Raw genomic sequence first — 18,568 nt, forward strand, 5'->3', positions numbered from 1 at the left:
GAGACAGACCATAGGCAAATAATTCCATAGATGATTATTTTAAGGCAATTATAGCAAGCACTGCAAAGGAGACAAGGGCTCTTCCTGAGCCTTTTTGAGCTTCTATCTGCTCTTCTGCAACATGGAGAATGAGTTGTCAGAGCTGTTGCTGCAAGAACTACACAGCACATGCATACACACATGAGCACACGTTTGCGTATACTCATGCACACACATGTGCACACATGAGTACATGCACTCACACAAATGTACACAATGGCACATGTGTACACATACTCAGACACACACACACACACACACACACACACACACACACGGAGTCCGGCCTCAAGAGGGCCTTCAGCTATACGGTGCCTCTCATTAGTAAGAAAACAGTTGCAGAAAGTTCTAGATCACCAGATACGGGAGCTGGCCTTCTCAAGATCTCTAGTCCTAAAGGGTCTATTCTCTGTGGCCTGGGTGTGGGTTGGCCTCTTAGCTTTGTACCTGAGAGTGACTTCAGATGGGACACTGACTCCTCCATGCTGAAGAAGACCCAAAACCAAGTTTGTAAAAACTTTTCTGTTTAAAAAAATGAAAGAAAACAAAACAAAACACAAAGCATAACGTCTGACCTGAAAGGAAGCTGGCAATTGAGAAAAGACTAAGCCGCCACGTCCTGGAGCAGGGCAGGATGAGGACGGAGTGATGAACTGGTCACTCCCCAGGGACCGGCTGCCTTGGAAAATATGCCCCCTGCCTGTCACATTGGGCGTGCAGCATGGCTCCCCTGACACGCCCTACGGGGACCCAGGATAGCTTGACTTTCCCCCTCTGCACCCTCTTTGGTGCTGGGCCTCGCTGCGTGGGTCAGCACATAGCCTCTCGAGCCTCGGTTTCCTGCCCTGGGAGCTGGGACCAGTGACTGTCACCTGAGTGCTGAGTGCCTTCCCAGAGCATTGCTGGGCTTCCAGGAGCATGCCTAGAAACCAATGTGTGAGCTGCACACACCTGCCCATCGCGGCTGAGGGCTCTGCTGAATAAGACACAGGCTGGTACCGGGCAGGTGGGTTGAGTTTCTTCCCCTCCATTTTTTTTTTATTTTGAAAAATTTCAAACCCACAGAGGAGTCTCAAGAATAGTATGACAAAACCTGTACAGCCTCCACCTCCACTCCCCTGCACCCCGCCCCATCTGCGTTCACTCTCGTCACACACACACGTATGCACACAGATGGATTTTCCTGGGCCATTTGGAAATTAGTTGTGGATATGACACTTTTCTCTCGAAATACTTCTCCTTCCTTCCTTCCTTTCTTTCTCTTTCCTTCCTTCCTTCCTTCCTCCTTTCCTCCCTTCCTCCCTTCCCTTCCTCCCTTCCTCCCTTCCTCCCTTCCTCCTTTCCTCCTTTCCTCCTTTCCTCCTTTCTTTCTTTACTTTTTCTTTCTTTCTTTCTTTCCTTCCTTTCCTTCCTTTCCTTCCTTTCCTTCCTTTCCTTCCTTTCCTTCCTTTCCTTCCTTTCCTTCCTTCCTTTCTTTCTTTCTTTCTTTCTTTCTTTCTTTCTTTCTTTCTTTCTTTCTTTCTTTCTTTCTTTCTTTCTTTCTTTCTTTCTTTCTTTCTTTCTTTCTTTCTTTCTTTCTTTCTTTCTTTCCTGATGGAGTCTCACTCTGTCACCCAGGTTGGAGTGCAGTAGTGCAATCTCAGTCCACTGCAACTTCTGCCTCCTGGGTTCAAGCAATTCTCCTGTCTCAGCCTCCTGAGTAACTGGGATTGCAGGCGCCCGCCACCATGCCTAGCTAATTTTTGTATTTTTAGTAGAGACAGGGTTTCATTATCTTGGCCAGGCTGATCTCAAACTCCTGACCTCAGGTGATCCACCCACCTCAGCCTCCCAAAGTGCTGGGATTACAGGAGTGAGCCACAGCGCCTGGCCTTGCACTTGTTTCTTACAAGGACATTCGCTACACCATCCTGATACATACAAGCCACAAGCCTGGAAGTTCAAGCATTATGAGGGCTGCTGCCAACTTCCACTCCATAACCAAGCTCCCCTGAGGGCCTCCATGTCTTAGTGAGGTCTCAGCTGTTTCCTTTCTTTTTCTTTTCTTTTCTTTTTTTTTTTTTTTTTGGCAGAGTCTCACTCTGTTGCCCAGGCTGGAGTGCAGTGACACGACCTGGGCTCACTGCAACCTTCACCTCCCAGGTTCAAGCAATTCTCCTGCCTCAGCCTCCCCAGTAGCCACTGCGCCCGGCTAATTTTTATATTTTTAGTAGAGATGGGGTTTCACCATGTTGTCCAGGCTGGTCTTGCACTCCTGACCTCAGGTGATCCACCCGCCTCGGCTTCCCAATGTGCTGGGATTACCGGCGTGAGCCACTTCGCCCGGCTGCTTCTTTCTTTTTATATGATTTCTTTTTATTGAGGTGAAATTCACATAATGCAAAATTAACCTTTTTTTTTTTTTCTTGAGATGGAGTCTCCCTCTGTCGCCCAAGCTGGAGTGCAGTGGCGTGATCTTGGCTCACTGCAAGCTCCACCTCCCAGGTTTACACCATTCTCCTGCCTCAGCCTCCCGAGTAGCTGGGACTACAGGCACCCGCCACCACGCCCGGCTAACTTTTTTTGTATTTTAGTAGAGATGGGGTTTCACCATGTTAGCCAGGATGGTCTCGATCTCCTGACCTCGTGATTCGCCCGTCTCGGCCTCCCAAAGTGCTGGGATTACAGGCGTGAGCCACTGCGCCCAGCCAAAATTAACCATTTTAAAGTGAACGATTCACCATGGCATTTAGTACCTTCCCCTAAACTCCCTTTATCAAGTTTCTAGACATCTTTATCACCCCAAAGAAAGCCCCTGAATCATGAAACAGTCACCCCCCCTTCTTTCCCAACCTCTGGCAACCTCTCATCTGCTTAGGCACAACCTCTGGCAACCTCCCATCTGCTTAGGCAGGGATTTTTCATAAGGTCTCTTCTAAGTGTGGGTTTTTTTTATTTTAAAAATACTTTATTACAAATTAAATGTGGAACTATGCCGTGTGTGCTTATTTTGGGGAAGGGAAGGGATGCTGTTTTTAAATACTTCCAGCCTCTTTGCTGCAGCCGGGTGGCTGGACGTCTTTGGGCGAACCCTTTCTTTGCTTCTTATTTTGCTTAGATGAGGATAACGGACTTGGAGGAAATCTTTGTTTTGTTTTGTTTTTGAGACAGGGTCTCATCCCATCACCCAGGCAGGAGTGCAGTGGTGCAATCATGACTCACTGCAGCTTCAACCTCCCAGCTTTGAGCCATCCTCCCACCTCAGCCTCCTGAGCAGCTGGCATTACAGGTGCACACCACCACACCTGGCTAATTTACAAAATTTTTTTGTAGAGATGTGATCTCCCTATGCCCAGGCTGGTCTCGAACTCCTGGACTCAAGTGATCCTCCTGCCTCGGCCTCACAAAGTGCTGGGATTACAGGAGGGAGCCGCCACACCTGGCTAAGGAAATCTTCTTGAAAGTCCTTTCCAACCCTGGAATTCTGAGCTCATCTGTTGCAAATGAGCTGGAGCAACACCCTCCAGAATCTTACAGGCTTAGCCTCCAGGAATATCTGTCCAGCCTGCTGATCTCTGGCCAGACCCGGGGGTAGCTGGACAGGGAGGGAAACCCTGTCCATAAGGCCTCTGCTCGCTGGGTGACCGCAGGCCATGCACTTGGCCTCTCGGAGCCTGCTCATGGTCCCTTACCCACCCATGGGTCCTAGAGCCAGGCAGGCTTTGTGGGCCTCTCACCTGTAAAACGGAAGAATGCCTGGCTATCCGCCTTGCTGCAGGAATAACTGCAGGCCACTCCCCAGGGGTGAGGCCTTGGTACCTGCAAGTTGAGGCGAAGAGACTGAATGTGACTCAAGTGGAAATCTCTGTCCTGACTCCCCGCCGCCGGATACTGGCCAGCGACTTCCTCTCCTATCAGCCGCCGGATACTGGTGGGTGACTTTCTCTCCTATCAGTTTTCATCAGGAGGAATACTGGCATTTACAAAGTCACGGTGACCATGCAGGTGGGGGACTCAGCATGTGGAAGCGGCCCCTGAAATGAAACTGCGTGCAGGGGTCAGTTCCCGGAGTATGTTCTGCTGTGGACTTTGAAGACAGTTCTTGTTTGCCCTCAGCAGAAACAGGAACATCAACCCATATGGGACCTGCCTGCCTGCGTCCCCTGCTGCCCCAAACATACCCCTTCCGCCCAGCTAGAAGCCCTACTGCTAAGATACCACAGGGTTGGAAGAGATTAGAATTCCTTTTCTTTTTCTTTTCTTTTTCTTTTTTTTTTTTTTGAGACAGAGTCTCACGCTGTCACCCAGGCTGAAGTGCAGTGGTGTGATCTTGGCTCACTACAACCTTTGCCTTCCAGACTTAAGCGATTCTCCTGCCTAAGCCTCCCAAGTAGCTGGGACTACAGGCACATGCCACCACACCTGGCTAATTTTTGTATTTTTTGTAGAGATGAGGTTTCACCATGTTGGCCAGGATGGTCTCAATCTCTTGACCTCGTGATTTGCCCGCCTCGGCCTGTCAAAATGCTGAGATTACAGGCATGAGCCGCCACTGCCACCGCACCCAGCTATTTTTTTTTTTTTTTGTATTTTGAGTAAAGATGGGGTTTCACCATCTTGGCCAGGCTGGTCTCAAACTCCTGACCTCAGATGATCTGCCCACCTCAGCCTCCCAAAGTGCTGGGATTATAGGCGTGAGCCACTGTGCTGGCCTGATTTTCTTGACATGATGTGTGACCCATCAGAAGTGCCTGGAACTCGTTTGCAGGTGAGATGAATGATCAGTTTGGCAATGGAAGTCAAAGGCGGGCAGGAGGAAGGAGAGACAGGATGAACAATGAAAGGATGAGCAAGGAGTCCAGTGAGTGCACAGCAATGTCAACACCTTCTAGTTTTGTTTTTTTTTTTCTTTTGAGACAGAGTCTGGCTCTGTCACCCAGGCTGCAGTGCAATGGCGTGATCTCGGCTCACCGCAACCTGTGCCTCCCGGGTTCAAGCGATTCTCCTGCCTCAGCCTCCCAAGTAGCTGGGATTATAGGTGCCCACGATGCCTGGCTAATTTTTGTATTTTTAGTAGAGATGGGTTTTCGCCATGTTGGCCAGGCTGGTCTTGAACTCCTGACCTCAAGTGATCCACCCGCCTCGGCCTCCCAAAGTGCTGGGATTACAGGTGTGAGCCACCGTGCCTGGCCCTTCCAGTTCTTTTAAATGATTCATCCAATATTTTTTGATAGTGTCAAGTGTCAGGCTGGCTCCATGCAGGACGCGAGGGTCATGCCTGCAAATCGTGCACTTGTATCCTCACTTCCACAGAGCTTTGTCTGAAGAGGAGACATGTCGGGTCAGTCTCCACCCCAAGACATGATGTCCAGGTACCACACAGCAGAGCAGGAGGAGCTGAGGGCTGCACTCAGAACGGGGGCTCTCTGGCTGTCTTGCTAGAGTCACTCCAGGGTCTCCAATGACCACTCTTGGAAGCACCCGGGCAGGTCATGGGGCCAAGGAATCGAAGAGTAGGGCCAAGCCCCTAGCTGAGGTTCTGAATTTGTTTCTCTTTTCTTTTCTTTTTTGTTTTGAGACTGAGTCTCGTCCTGTTGCCCAGGCTGGAGTGCAATGGCACGATCTCAGCTCACTGCAACGTCTGCCTCCTGGGTTCAAGTGATTCTCCTGCCTCAGCCTCCCAAGTAGCTGGGATTATAGGCGTATGCCACCAGGCCCAGCTAATTTTTGTATTTTTAGTAGAGACGGGGTTTCACCATGTTGGTCAGGCTGGTCTCGAACTCCTGACCTTGTGATCCGCCTGCCTTGGCCTCCCAAAGTGCTAGGATTACATGAGCCAGCTGAGCCATGTGCCCAACTGAGGTTCTGAATTTGGTCAGACCTCTTAACTTTCTGAAAAAGCAGCTGTTTGAGTTTTGCTTTTTTTTTTTTTTTTTTTTTTTTCCTTTTTCAGTGGTGGATCACAGCTCACTACAACCTCTGCCTCCCAGGCTCAAGTAATCCTCCCACCTCAGCATCACAAGTAGTTGGGACTACAGACTCACGCCACCATGCCCAACTAATTTTTGTATTTTCTGTAGAAATGCGGTTTTGCCATGTTGCCCAGGCTGGTCTTGAACTCCTGGGCTCGAGTGATCCGCCTGCCTTGGCCTCCCAAAATGCTGGGATTACAGGTGTGAGTCACTGTGCCTGGCCTGGTTTTGCTTCTTTTTAAAAAATAAAAATAAAAAGAGAGTAATGATTAAATAGCTTTGTGACTCAAATACAGCCAGAACTGCGTTCAAATCCCAGCTCTGCTGTTTATTGGCTTTATTCGTGACTCTGGGCAAGATGCAGTTTCTGAGCCTCACTGTGCCCCTCTTTAGAATGGGTGCTGTGAGACTCAAACACCATGAGGCACATAAACTGCCCAGGACACTTTTGGACACTTGGTACCAGCCATCACCACCACCATCGCCATGGCCAGAGGATTTCAAGCACTCAGCAAATGGTGCTGGCCAGGCCTGTCCAGGATTTCCTAACCATCTGTGACAGAAGACAGACAAAAGACATTGTGGAAAGGCGGCTGAGCTTTTGGAGAGAAAAGGCCATCCCTTCGTGCATGAAGTTTGAAGAACCATCAACTCGTGGAGTCTGGGACTCGTCCTTCTTCACGAAATGTTTATGAAGCCGACAGAGGCCAGGGCTTCTGAGAATTTCCAACCTCGATATTTTCACTTGGTTTTTCAGGAAGTCAGCATGAACACTGTTAATGTTTTCTCATTAAGCTACTTTTTGTTTTCTTTCAATAGCTGACATTCAAAGCCTGGGTGCATTCTTCCATGACGTCACTACTCTGACAGCTCAACACATTTGCGATGGGAACTCATTTCTGTTTTGATGAGGGAGACTGGAGTCTCCCTCTCTGAGGGAAAAGGGCTTTCACATACCAGAAATACCCTTTGTGGCTACTTCTGTCAGCTCCTGTCCTCACAGGTGAGAAAAGTAAGGCTCACTGCACAGGTCCTCCCAGCTAGGGGAGCTCACGTCCTGGGCCTTCTGAAATGACAGTAAAGCGGGGGCTCCGATCCTAGCTGCTATGCCACATGGTGCCTGCTGGTGGTGGCGCTTACATGCAGACCCAGGCTCACCGCAGATCTCTGGAGGAAGCTGTGCAGCCCTTTGTGTGAACAGAAGCAAGGTAGCTTCCTGAATTCCACCCTTTACACAGGGCCAGGGCCTGCCTGGGCGAGAGACGACAGGGCTCAGTAATTCCAAGAGTGGACATGTGCGAGATGTGTCTCCAAGAATGTTCTTCCCTGCATGGTCTTGGCAGGGGACATTCGAAACAACCTGAACGTCCAGCAATAGGTGACAACAGATTGCATCACTCGGATGTGCTGGTGTCAAAGGATGTGCTAGGATATTTAATCCCAAGGGAAGTGTTTACAACTCAGTTGGCGGAAAGGAGGTTACAATTCAAATGACTTTTTTGTTTTTTTGATACATACATCCTTTTCTTTTTTCTTTTTCCAGACAGTCTCACTCTGTTGCCCAGGTTGGAGTATAGTGGTGTGATCTTGGCTCACTGCAACCTCCGCCTCCTGGGTTCAAGCGATCCTTCCACCTCAGCCTCCGTAGCAGCTGGGACTACAAGCATGCGCCACCACACCCGGCTAATTTTTGTATTTTTAGTAGAGATGGGGGTTTCACCATGTTGGCCAGGCTGGTCTCGAACTCCTGACCTCAAGTGATCCACCTGCCTCGGCCTCCCAAAGTGCTGGGATTACAGGAGTGAGCCACCGCACCCAGCTGAATGTCATTTTTACAAGATGAAAAGAGTTTTGGAGATGGATGGTGGTGATCCACACAGATTTATGCATGTATTAATTCCTCTGAACTGTACATTTAGAAATGGTTAGGATGGTACATTTTATGTTGTTTATGTTTAAACACAATAAAACAACTGGAAAAAAGGATCTATTAATGCTTATTTAAAATTCAGACACAATTTACTTTAGAATTTAATAGAAATTACTCTGAAAAAAGGCACCTTAATTTTAAGGGAACAGCTTAATGAGCTTTGATAAATGTCATTGCCTGTGTATTCACTACCACAATAAAGATAGAGAACATTTGCATCTTCTATTTACCCTTTTCTTCTCCTTCTTCTCCTTCTCCTTTTCCTCCTCCTCCTCCTCCTCCTTCTCCTTCTGTGTTTTTTTTTTTTTTTTTTTTTTTTGGAGACAGAGTCTCCCTCTGTTGCCCAGGCTGGAGTACAGTGGCGCAATCTTGGCTCACTGCAACCTCCGCCTCCCGGGTTCAAGCAATTCTCCTGCATCGGCCTCCCAAAGTGCTGGGATTACAGGAATGAGCCACGGCGCCCAGCCTTCTATTTACTCTTTTCTAATGGATCTCCATCCAGCTTTTTGTCACTATATATATTTTTCTAGAGTTGCCATTAAATGTTAAAATAAGTAATAAATGTAACCAAGATCACCAGAGAGCAGCATTTACATCAGTAACAACAGCTACCCTTCTGTTATGTGCTTTACATGTGCCAGGCCTGTCTCTATCTTACAAATATTGGTCACTTGATAGATGGCGATGTCTTTTCTAATGCTCACATTAACCCTGTAAATTAGCTTTCCTTTTGTTGTTTTACAAATGAGGAAATGGAATCTCAAAGAGGTCTTCCTTCTTCTACTCTGTCATAGTCTCTGCCAATTTCTGGGCTAGCTGGGTGGCCTCATTTCAGAATAACGATGCGTATAGGGGAAAAAAATGGGTGTTGGTGAATCAGAAAGTCTTGGGGGAAATAATGCATGTTCTAGCAGGTTCTAGCAAAAATACTGGGCTGAGATTCAGGAGTCCCTGGGTCTCAGCCTCTACTTGGCCAGGAACCAGCTGTGGGGCGTGGCCTCGATCACCTCAGTGTTCACAGCTCTCTCAGTCCCACGCTACCCTGCAGTTCTTGTTTTCTAATAAAGACTTTTACCACCCCCAGAAGTTTCTCAAATTACAAAATAATTTTCAATCACAAGGTGGGGGCAGGGGGTTTGGGAGGGGCTCCAGGGAGTGCTTATGTAGATGAACGCACATTTGACAGCGAAACGTACATTTCTCACTGCAAAATGAAAGGAAAACTATGATTTTCATAATGCAAAAATTGGAGGTGAAGCCGAACAAGATGTTCTTAGACATTGGGACATGGGTTTAGAAATGGTGCAAATGACTCATTTGCCATAATCAGGAAGAAGGAAGCTCTACACCCTCAGAAGGAAGAAGGAAGACCCCAGAAAAAGGATTTACAGTTCTACAGGGTAATTAAAAAACAAACAAACAAAAAAAAAAACAGCTCACATCAAATCCAGAACAAAGCCACCAAGCCAAGCCCTTCTGGACACCTGGGCTGGAGACCCCCGTGCCCCTGCATGGGTGAGCAGGACGTCAGCGGTGCCTTGATCCTACCTGCTCCCCAGTGCTCATGCCACTTAATGAATGAAACCCCACCTGGGCGATTCAGCCGGCTTAGCCACCTGGGGCAAATCAAACGCAACCTGAAAAGCAAAGCCAGCCCAATTCAGCACACTGGTGGCTTCAGAGGTTCCGGTGTGCACAGAGCTGCGTGGGAGGAGGACCTCAGTCAGCCCTTGCCACACCTCTGCTCTTGCCTGGAGAGCCCCCTGCTGGCCAGCGCTGCCTTGTCCTCTGCGGGCTTGGCTCCCTCCAACCACACACACCAGGGAGCCCAGCAAACACCCAGGGTTGTGTGCCTGGCCCACCTGGGGCAAACCCTCAAGACCCGGCAGTCCATCTCTGTGACCCTCAGCTTCCTCACACGAGCAGGATCCATCCCCTAAGCGCTCAGAGCATGGCTGTGCCTGTGAGATGGCTGGTACACAGCTGACCTCCAGGCCTGCCATCACCACCTTCGTGAGCACTACATCCCAGGCCCTCTCTGTCTCCTCTTCCTTGTAACCCTCAGGACAAGCCTGAGAGCAAGCTGAGAGGACAATCAGTCAGTGGTCCACGACCTACCCAGGGAGTGGCTGGGTGTTGACCCCAGAGCCCCTGTCCCGGGATAAGACGCAGCACAGCCTGGATTTACAAGCCCCACTGTTTGGGTTCAAATTCCAACTTCACCACTAACAGGGTGTGAGACCTTGGGTCACTCAGCCACTTTTCTGGGGCCCCCATTTCCCTCCTGCTCCATGGGGGAGGGAGGAATAGAATACCATGGGGGGGGGGTTCGTGTAGAGATTTGAGCTGAAAACATCCATGGAGCGCTCAGAACAGGGGCTGGGGGACAGTAGCCGCCTTCCTTATTTCCCCACGCTCCCTGATCGCATCAGCCACTCTCTTCCCCATGTCCCTGGAAGGGGCTGCAGAGGGGTAGGTGTGGAACCAGAGGCTGCCATCGCCCCCACCCGGTTTGGGTCGTGTCCCCCAGTGCAGCCTCTGCCATCGCCCTCAAGAGCATTTATCACGCATTTACCACGGATTTTTAAAACGAAAGCTGCAGGGGAGGGTAATTAAGTTTAATAGGAGCCGCCGTCGATTTAAAGCCACAGGGGGGAAGTAATTAGATTTAACAGAAGCCACTGCTTTCTGAACCAAGACACACAGCGTGGGGGTCCCTGGTCTAGAAAGCCTTCGGGATGATGTCTTTTTGTAAAGACTTTCCTGGTGACATTTGCTGCGCCCTCAGTCATTAACGCCAGTCACTGACTGGGGATGAATGTGGCCTCTGCTCATTGAAATTCATTAGGCCTGGCATTTCTCTCGCTGTCTCTCCCGTTTGCCCTCCCCATCGCCTTTGCGCTGGGCCAGGAGGGCTCTGCCCCAAAACCAGCCTCCTGGGGCCCCACATCTAGGAGCTGGGGGTTTGGAAGAATAACAAGAAATAATTAGAGTTAAGCCAAAACCCCCTAGGAGGACCCCTTTATTCCCCGCCAGGGTATTCTCTGGATGTCCTTTTCTTTATTTACAGGAACCACTTCATGGAGCGGCCCCTATTTCTTTCCTCACCTGGCACCTGCCCGGAAGCCAGGGGCGCCCATCACCGTTCCTTGGCCCCTTCCCGACCCCTCCCCACCAGGTAAGGCGCTCTCGACCTCCCCGACCGTGCTGTTCCCCCTGACCCCGTGCGCAGAGACTCGGGAACTGAAGGACCAGACCCCCGACACAAGACAGCTCAAAAACCGGGAAACGGAGGCCCAGGCCTCCCTCCCTGCGCCTCTGCCTCCATCACCCTCCAGCCGAGAAGCTGGGGTTCACCAATCCCGCAGCTGGCCCGCACCCCCTGCCCGAGAGCCTTCTTCCCAGTGCCCCCTTTCAGGTAGCATCTCGGGCACAGCCGCGGGGCCGGGGCGAGGGCGGAGCAGGCAGGGGCGCGCGGCCAGGAGCGCAAAGCCGAGGCCGACGCCGAGGCTGCGGCGCCACCTACAGTCCGCGCGGCTCCCATTGTTTCCCGGCTCGCAGAGAGCGCGCCCGGCCCCCCGTCGGGGGGCAATTTACCCGGATAAAAGGGGCGGGGCAGGAATTGCAAGAAGATGAAGCTGGGAGAATCTGAGACGGTCGGAACTGCGGGGGGAAATTCTATTGGACGGCTTTGACGTCAGATGTGCTGGGCTGGGAAAGTCGGGGGAGGGAGTGCGAGTGGCCTTTTAAGGGGAAGGACCCTAAGGCCGAGGTGAGGCTTTTACCGACTAGAGGGTGAAGGAGGCAAAACTCGGTGCCCCCAAACCTCTGACCCCGGGGTTCCTGACCCCGCCCCTGCTGGTGCCCCATGCCGAGCGCATCCACTGGGAGCCCGACGCCTGGGGGAGGGGCCCCAGTTGTCGATTGCTTTGCAAAATCAAACTCTCCCAGCCAAGAACCTCGGGGCCGCTGCGCGGTGGGGAGGAGTTCCCCGAAACCCGGCCGCTAAACGAGGCCTCCTCCTCCCGCAGATCCGAACGGCCTGGGCGGGGTCACCCCGGCTGGGACAAGAAGCCGCCGCCTGCCTGCCCGGGCCCGGGGAGGGGGCTGGGGCCGGAGGCGGGGTGTGAGTGGGTGTGTGCGGGGGGCGGAGGCTTGATGCAATCCCGATAAGAAATGCTCGGGTGTCTTGGGCACCTACCCGCGGGGCCCGTAAGGCGCTACTATATAAGGTTGCCGGCCCGGAGCCGCCGCGCCGTCGGAGCAGGAGCGCTGCGTCCAGGATCGAGGGCCACTGCCATCCCAGTCCGGCACTCACAGCCCCGCAGCGCATCCCGGTCGCCGCCCAGCCTCCCGCACCCCCATCGCCGGAACTGCGCCGAGAGCCCCAGGGAGGTGCCATGAGGAGCGGGTGTGTGGTGGTCCACGCCTGGATCCTGGCCAGCCTCTGGCTGGCCGTGGCCGGGCGTCCCCTCGCCTTCTCGGACGCGGGGCCCCACGTGCACTACGGCTGGGGCGACCCCATCCGCCTGCGGCACCTGTACACCTCCGGCCCCCATGGGCTCTCCAGCTGCTTCCTGCGCATCCGCACCGACGGCGTCGTGGACTGCGCGCGGGGCCAAAGCGCGCACAGTGAGTGCCAGCCAGGTCCCCCGCCCGCCCCGCCGCGCACACCCCACCCCGCCCCGCGCATCCCACCCCAGCGCCCTTCCTTCCTTTGCCACCCTTAGGCTCCTGCGAACCCCACAACTCCTGGGAACCCCAGGTTTTGGCACTTGGGCGTTAGGATCCCTCCCTTAGTCCCCAAACGGCGCGGGACGCTAGGGAGAGGCACAGGCTCGTGGACCGACCGCACCCACGTGGTGCGAGCCCCGGGGGTCCCGGCTGCAGCTTCTCGCTTTCCCTGCGCCCAGGTTTGCTGGAGATCAAGGCAGTAGCTCTGAGGACCGTGGCCATCAAGGGCGTGCACAGCGTGCGGTACCTCTGCATGGGCGCCGACGGCAAGATGCAGGGGCTGGTAAGTGTCCCCACGGGGCGGATGCGCCGGGGCGGGGAACCAACGCCTGTCCCCGGGCGGAGGCCGGAAGGAGAAAAAGGCGCTGCTTCGAATCCAGGGTTTTCTCGCCTCCTCCGACCAGACCCGTGTGCAACTTTGAGGGAGATTGCAAAGACCGATTAAGTGCATGTCCGACGATTTTCTACTGAAATTTAGGGTCTCAGCCAGTAGCCAGAGAATAGGCAAAAGCTGCCTTTGCATTTGCAATTGAGTCAAAGGCCGGCCCAGCCGGACCGAGGAAACCCATTATTCGGCCTCCTTTGATATTAAACAGGAAAACCCACCTCGGGCCTTTTCAGCCTCTGCCTGCGCGTGTGTGGTCCTCGCCTCCGTTTCCCTCCCTCCAGTATAAAAAGAAGAAAAAAAGAACAGGAAAGAAAAAAGAGGGTCTACCCATAACTTTCCTTTAAAAACAAATCAGTTGTCCAGCAAGGCAAAAAACAGTGCATTTGGGATAGGCGAGTTTTTTTAGAATTAATTTTTAATCTACCAGGAGCACGATGTGGCTTAGACGCAGATGCGCTGGAGTCAAGTTGCGCCAGAGGCGTGCTTTTCCTCCTGCGGGCCTCACCTGTCCTGTAAACGCTTTCTGGTGGGGGCAGGGGGTGGCGGCTGGCTGGGAAGGCCCAGGTAACCGCAGAGGTCCCGGGGCCGGAAGTGTACGAGCGCTGGGGCTCTGGTGGCCCTGGAACAAAGGCTGGGAGTTCAAAGGAACGAACCCGCGCCCCTCCCGCGGCCCCGCGCGCAGAGGAGGCTGTGTGAGGTCTCGGCCCGCGCAGGCCTCACACGCAGCCCCGGACTCCCTGGCGGAGCAGGGGCCAGGGCGGGGGTGGCCGCGCCTGCCCGGGGCCCCCACCCCAGAAAGGATGCAGAGGCGGGGCCGCCTCCAGCCCAACCAGCTCCTTTGTGAACAGCGGGACAAAGCATTTTAAGAGTCTCAAAATTGCTCGGTGCTTCTGTCGTGCTCCGTGTACTCAGAGTGCCTGTTTCAGGTTTTATGGCGGAGTCCTGCGTGAGAGGACTGCAGGGAAACGGGGTGGTCGGCACGCTGGACGCTGACTCCCACCCAGAGCCGCTCCAAACCCACCCTTGCAACTTTAATTTTGACATATATGATGGTGGGGGGAGTGCTTCTAATGATGGGAGGCCAGCAGGGGACATCAACCTAACCCGCCATTCTGCCCAAATTGGGGGTTGGGTCACCTGAAATCCCTTTGTGCCTTTTTTTTCTTTTTTTTTTTGGCAGAGTCTTGCTCTGTCGCACAGGCTGGAATGCAGTGACCCGATCTCGGCTCACTGCAACCTGTGCCTCCCGGGTTCAAGCGTTTCTCCTGCCTCAGTCTCCCATGGAGCTGGGATTACAGGTGCCCACCACCACGCCCAGCTAATTTTTGTATTTTTAGTAGAGATGGAGTTTCACCTTGTTGGCCAGGCTGGTCTCGAACTCCCAACCTCAAGTGATCCGCCCATCTCGCCCTCCCAAAGTGCTGGGATTACAGGTGTGAGCCACCGGGCCCAGCCCCCTTTGTGCCTCTTGATCCCCTGTGCATGGTCTAACACAGATTGAAGATCTTTCTCTCTCTTTCTCTTTCCTTCCTTCCTTCCTTCCTTCCTTCCTTCCTTCCTTCCTTCCTTCCTTCCCTCCTTCCCTCCCTCCCTCCCTCCCTCCCTCCTTCCTTCCTTCCTTCCTTCCTTCCTTCCTTCCTTCCTTCCTTACCTCCTTCCCTCCTTCCCTCCCTCCCTCCCTCCCTCCCTCCTTCCTTCCTTCCTTCCTTCCTTTCTTCCTTCCTTCCTTCCTTCCTTCCTTCCTTTCTCTCTCTCTCTTTCCTTTCTTTCTCTCTCTCTTCCTTTCTTTCTTTTTTGAGACTGAGTCTCGCTCGCTCTGTCACCCAGGCTGGAGTGCAGTGGCATGATCTCGGCTCACTGCGACCTCCACCTGCGGGGTTCAAGCAATTCTTCTGCCTCAGCCTCCCAAGTAGCTGGGACTACAGGCGTCGTGCCACCATGCCCAGCTAGTTTTTTTGTATTTTTAGTGGAGATGGGGTTTCACCATCCTGGCCAGGCTGGTCTCGAACTCCTGACCTCATGATCTGCCTGCCTTGGCCTCCCAAAGTGCTGGGATTACAGGCGTGAGCCACCTCGCCTGGCCTCTTTCTTTCTTAAATAAAGATTCCACATTCTTCTAGAAACTTGAAGTCATTTCATCTTCTGTATGGAGAATGTAATACTTATTTCTCCCAAAGGACAAGCCGAGTAAATAGAAGGAGGTCCTCCAGTTATTCGGTTTTGTGTTCCTTGTTTATTTATCATTTGGCATGTTTGGGAGAAATCGTGCTTGCTGTCCAGTGCTTTGTCCCAGCCATCCGTGGGCTCGGCAGGATCCTGGGTTACTGCAATGAGCCTCTTATCAGGAGCTTATTGGCACAGGCACATCCTCACCCACCTGCAGTTCAGTGACCTTTGCAGACTTAGGCAGAAACCTGACTGAGGCCGTCCTGCAGTGTGTTTACTGCCCAGCCCTTCCGGCTCCTGCCTGCGCCTGTCCTGGGTCACCAAGGGGTAATGACACCTGTGTGGGATGGCACTTGCCCACTGGCACCTCTCAACCCTGTGGACTATGAATGTTCTAAGAGGGACTGGCTTCCCTCAGCACACATTTCCGGCCACCAGCTGGGCGCCGGCCTGGCCTGGCCTGACCTGGGGGAGGGGCTACTGAGATCCGGATTCTGGCAGCCTGCCTAGAAGGCCCTTGGTGACTGAATGGAGGAGACAGGGGGGCTGATGGTTCTCAGAACTGCTGCAGACCAGAAGGCCTTAGAATGATAAAGGCACACAGTGATTTCTGAGATAGGTGGGGAACAGATGCTTTCATCTGGGCTCCAGATCGGATTACATGCAATTTATTTAAAAGACTTATCCTAAGATGATAACCCGGTTTATCAGTGTTTCCCAAAGTGCCAGTGAAATACCCAGGAACTTTTTAAATGCCAGGAGTTGTGTATGTAATGTAAAGGGTGAGGGAAACACGGACGGCATTCCTGTGGGTTGATGGATATTATTGCTCAGGACAAGGCTCTCGGAAAAGGTGAGGTAATTTAGTGGAAATTATTTGGGTCTATATAAAGTGTATATGTAGTATTAAGTATACACATAAAATATACATATATGAAATAATAAACCTCAGTTTTGTCTGTGTGCATGTATATCTATATAAAGATTATTAAAAATTTGTAACGGTATATAAATGTATATTTAATTTATTAATGTGTTATATATTAACATAATGTACATACTACATATACTTACAGTACATTTATATATGTGTGTTCTCTGTGTATATATACAGTTGTGGCTTTTTTTTTTTTTTTTTTTTTTTTTTTGAGACAGGGTCTTGCTCTGTAACCTAGACTAGAGTGCAGGGGCGTGATCATTGCTCACTGCAGCCTTGACCCCCCAGCCTCAACCCATCCTCCCACCTCTAAGCCTCCCGAGTAGCTGGGCCTATAGGCGCCCACCTCCATGCCCTGCTAATTTTTGTACTTTTTGTAGAGATGGAATTTTACCATGTTGCCCAGGCTGGTCTCAAACTCCTGGATTCAAGTGATCCACCTGCTCTGGGTCTCCCAAAGTGCTGGGCCTACAGGTGTAAGCTACTGTGCCTGGCCTTAAAGTATATTATATATTATATATGCTTATATATAAAGGTATATTTTATATATACTTACATATACAGTGTGTACATCAGGAAGTATGTATAAAACATGCAAGAGATGCTCATGGGGAAGGTCACTGCTGGTGGCCACCAGGGACAGTCTGTAGCACAAATGTCCATGTGTACCCGTGTTCCCCGTCCACTGTGGATTGCTCAGAGCTGCCCGTTTTCTCTGCAGCTTCAGTACTCAGAGGAAGACTGTGCTTTCGAGGAGGAGATCCGCCCTGATGGCTACAATGTATACCGATCCGAGAAGCACCGCCTCCCGGTCTCTCTGAGCAGTGCCAAACAGAGGCAGCTGTACAAGAACAGAGGCTTTCTTCCGCTCTCGCATTTCCTACCCATGCTGCCCATGGCCCCAGAGGAGCCTGAGGACCTCAGGGGCCACTTGGAATCTGACATGTTCTCTTCGCCCCTGGAGACTGACAGCATGGACCCATTTGGGCTTGTCACCGGACTGGAGGCGGTGAGGAGTCCCAGCTTTGAGAAATAACTGAGGCCATGCCCGGGCCTCTTCACTGCTGCCAGGGGCTGTGGTACCTGCAGAGTGGAGGCCGTGCTTCTACAAGAGCAGTCCCGAGTCCACGTTCTGTTTAGCTTTAGGAAGAAACATCTAGAAGTTGTACATATTCAGAGTTTTCCATTGGCCGTGCCAGTTTCTAGCCAATAGACTTGTCTGATCATAACATTGTAAGCTTGTAGCTTGCCCAGCTGCTGCCCGGGCCCCCATTCTGCTCCCTCGAGGTTGCTGGACAAGCTGCTGTGCTGTCTCAGTCCTGCTTGAATACCTCCACTGATGGGGAACTCACTTCCTTTGGAAAAATTCTTATGTCAAGCTGAAATTCTCTAATTTTTTTTTCTCATCACTTCCCCAGGAGCAGCCGGAAGATAGGCAGTGGTTTAAATTTCAGGAACAGGTGATCTACTCTGTAAAACAGCACGTACATTTCACTCAACCCCATGTGGGAATTGATCTATATCTACTTCCAGGGACCGTTTGCCCTTCCCAAACCCCTCCAGGCCAGAACTGACTGAAGCAGGCATGGCCCAAGAGGCTTCAGGAGTAGGGGAAGCCCAGAGCCCCACTCCAGCCCTGGGACATCTTGAGAATTCCCCCTGAGGCCAGTTCTGTCATGGATGCTGTCCTGAGAATAACTTGCTGTCCCCGGTGTCACCTGCTTCCACCCCCCAGCCCACCAGCCCTCTGCCCACCTCACATGTCTCCCCATGGATTGGGGCTTCCCAGGCCCCCCACCTTATGTCAACCTGCACTTCTCGTTCAAAAATCAGGAAAAGAAAAGATTTGAAGACCCCAAGTCTTGTCAATAACTTGCGGTGTGGAAGCAGCGGGGGAAGACTTAGAACCCTTTCCCCAGCACTTAGTTTTCCAACATGATATTTATGAGTAATTTATTTTGATATGTACATCTCTTATTTTCTTACATTATTTATGCCCCCAAATTATATTTATGTATGTAAGTGAGGTTTGTTTTGTACATTAAAATGGAGTTTGTTTGTATGAAAAGTTGCATTCTGTTATCCGCCTGGAATGTTAGGGAAAGTGGGGAAGGGGCTGGTGGGGAGCAGCGCCGCCCACGGGAGGAAACCCTCGGTGTGTTTGCCCTTGACACCAAAAGCTCGGGTGGGAAGTTCAACGGGTTTGGGCCAGCCAGCTCTAGTGGTGGAGGTTGGTTTGGACCCTGCTGTCCTGCCCTTTCCTTATGTCTAAGGACTTGGCTTCCTCAGACCACCTTCTCTCTAGCAATCTCAGTGGTTAGGGCGGCCTCTCTGCCAGGAGTATTTTTGCTTGCAGGAAACAGAAACACCAAGGAACAGTGGCCTAAGTCAGGGCCCCTCACCCTCAGTACTCTTCACTGAGG

General features: G+C 51.9%; 1 protein-coding gene across 1 annotated transcript; it reads left to right on the plus strand.

Annotated features, from left to right (window-relative positions):
* The first annotated feature begins 12,138 nt into the window (after positions 1 to 12,138).
* On the plus strand, positions 12,139 to 18,207 carry FGF19 (fibroblast growth factor 19). Its single transcript, XM_001100825.5, has 3 exons — positions 12,139 to 12,552; positions 12,834 to 12,937; positions 16,867 to 18,207. Exons 1-3 carry the CDS (start codon positions 12,321 to 12,323, stop codon positions 17,179 to 17,181), a joined length of 651 nt encoding a protein of 216 aa, XP_001100825.1. The 5' UTR covers positions 12,139 to 12,320; the 3' UTR covers positions 17,182 to 18,207.
* The last annotated feature ends 361 nt before the right edge of the window (positions 18,208 to 18,568 follow it).

Source organism: Macaca mulatta, chromosome 14 (assembly GCF_049350105.2).
Source record: "Macaca mulatta isolate MMU2019108-1 chromosome 14, T2T-MMU8v2.0, whole genome shotgun sequence".
NCBI lineage: Eukaryota > Metazoa > Chordata > Mammalia > Primates > Cercopithecidae > Macaca > Macaca mulatta.

What these genes read in the sequence shown, in the direction of transcription:
- FGF19 (XM_001100825.5), top strand. Translation starts at nt 12,321, where the DNA reads ATGAGGAGCGGGTGTGTGGTGGTCCACGCCTGGATCCTGGCCAGCCTC. An exon ending in GCGGGGCCAAAGCGCGCACA is followed by an intron (nt 12,553 to 12,833) that starts GTGAGTGCCAGC and finishes CCCTGCGCCCAG; the next exon opens with GTTTGCTGGAGATCAAGGCA. An exon ending in ACGGCAAGATGCAGGGGCTG is followed by an intron (nt 12,938 to 16,866) that starts GTAAGTGTCCCC and finishes TTTTCTCTGCAG; the next exon opens with CTTCAGTACTCAGAGGAAGA.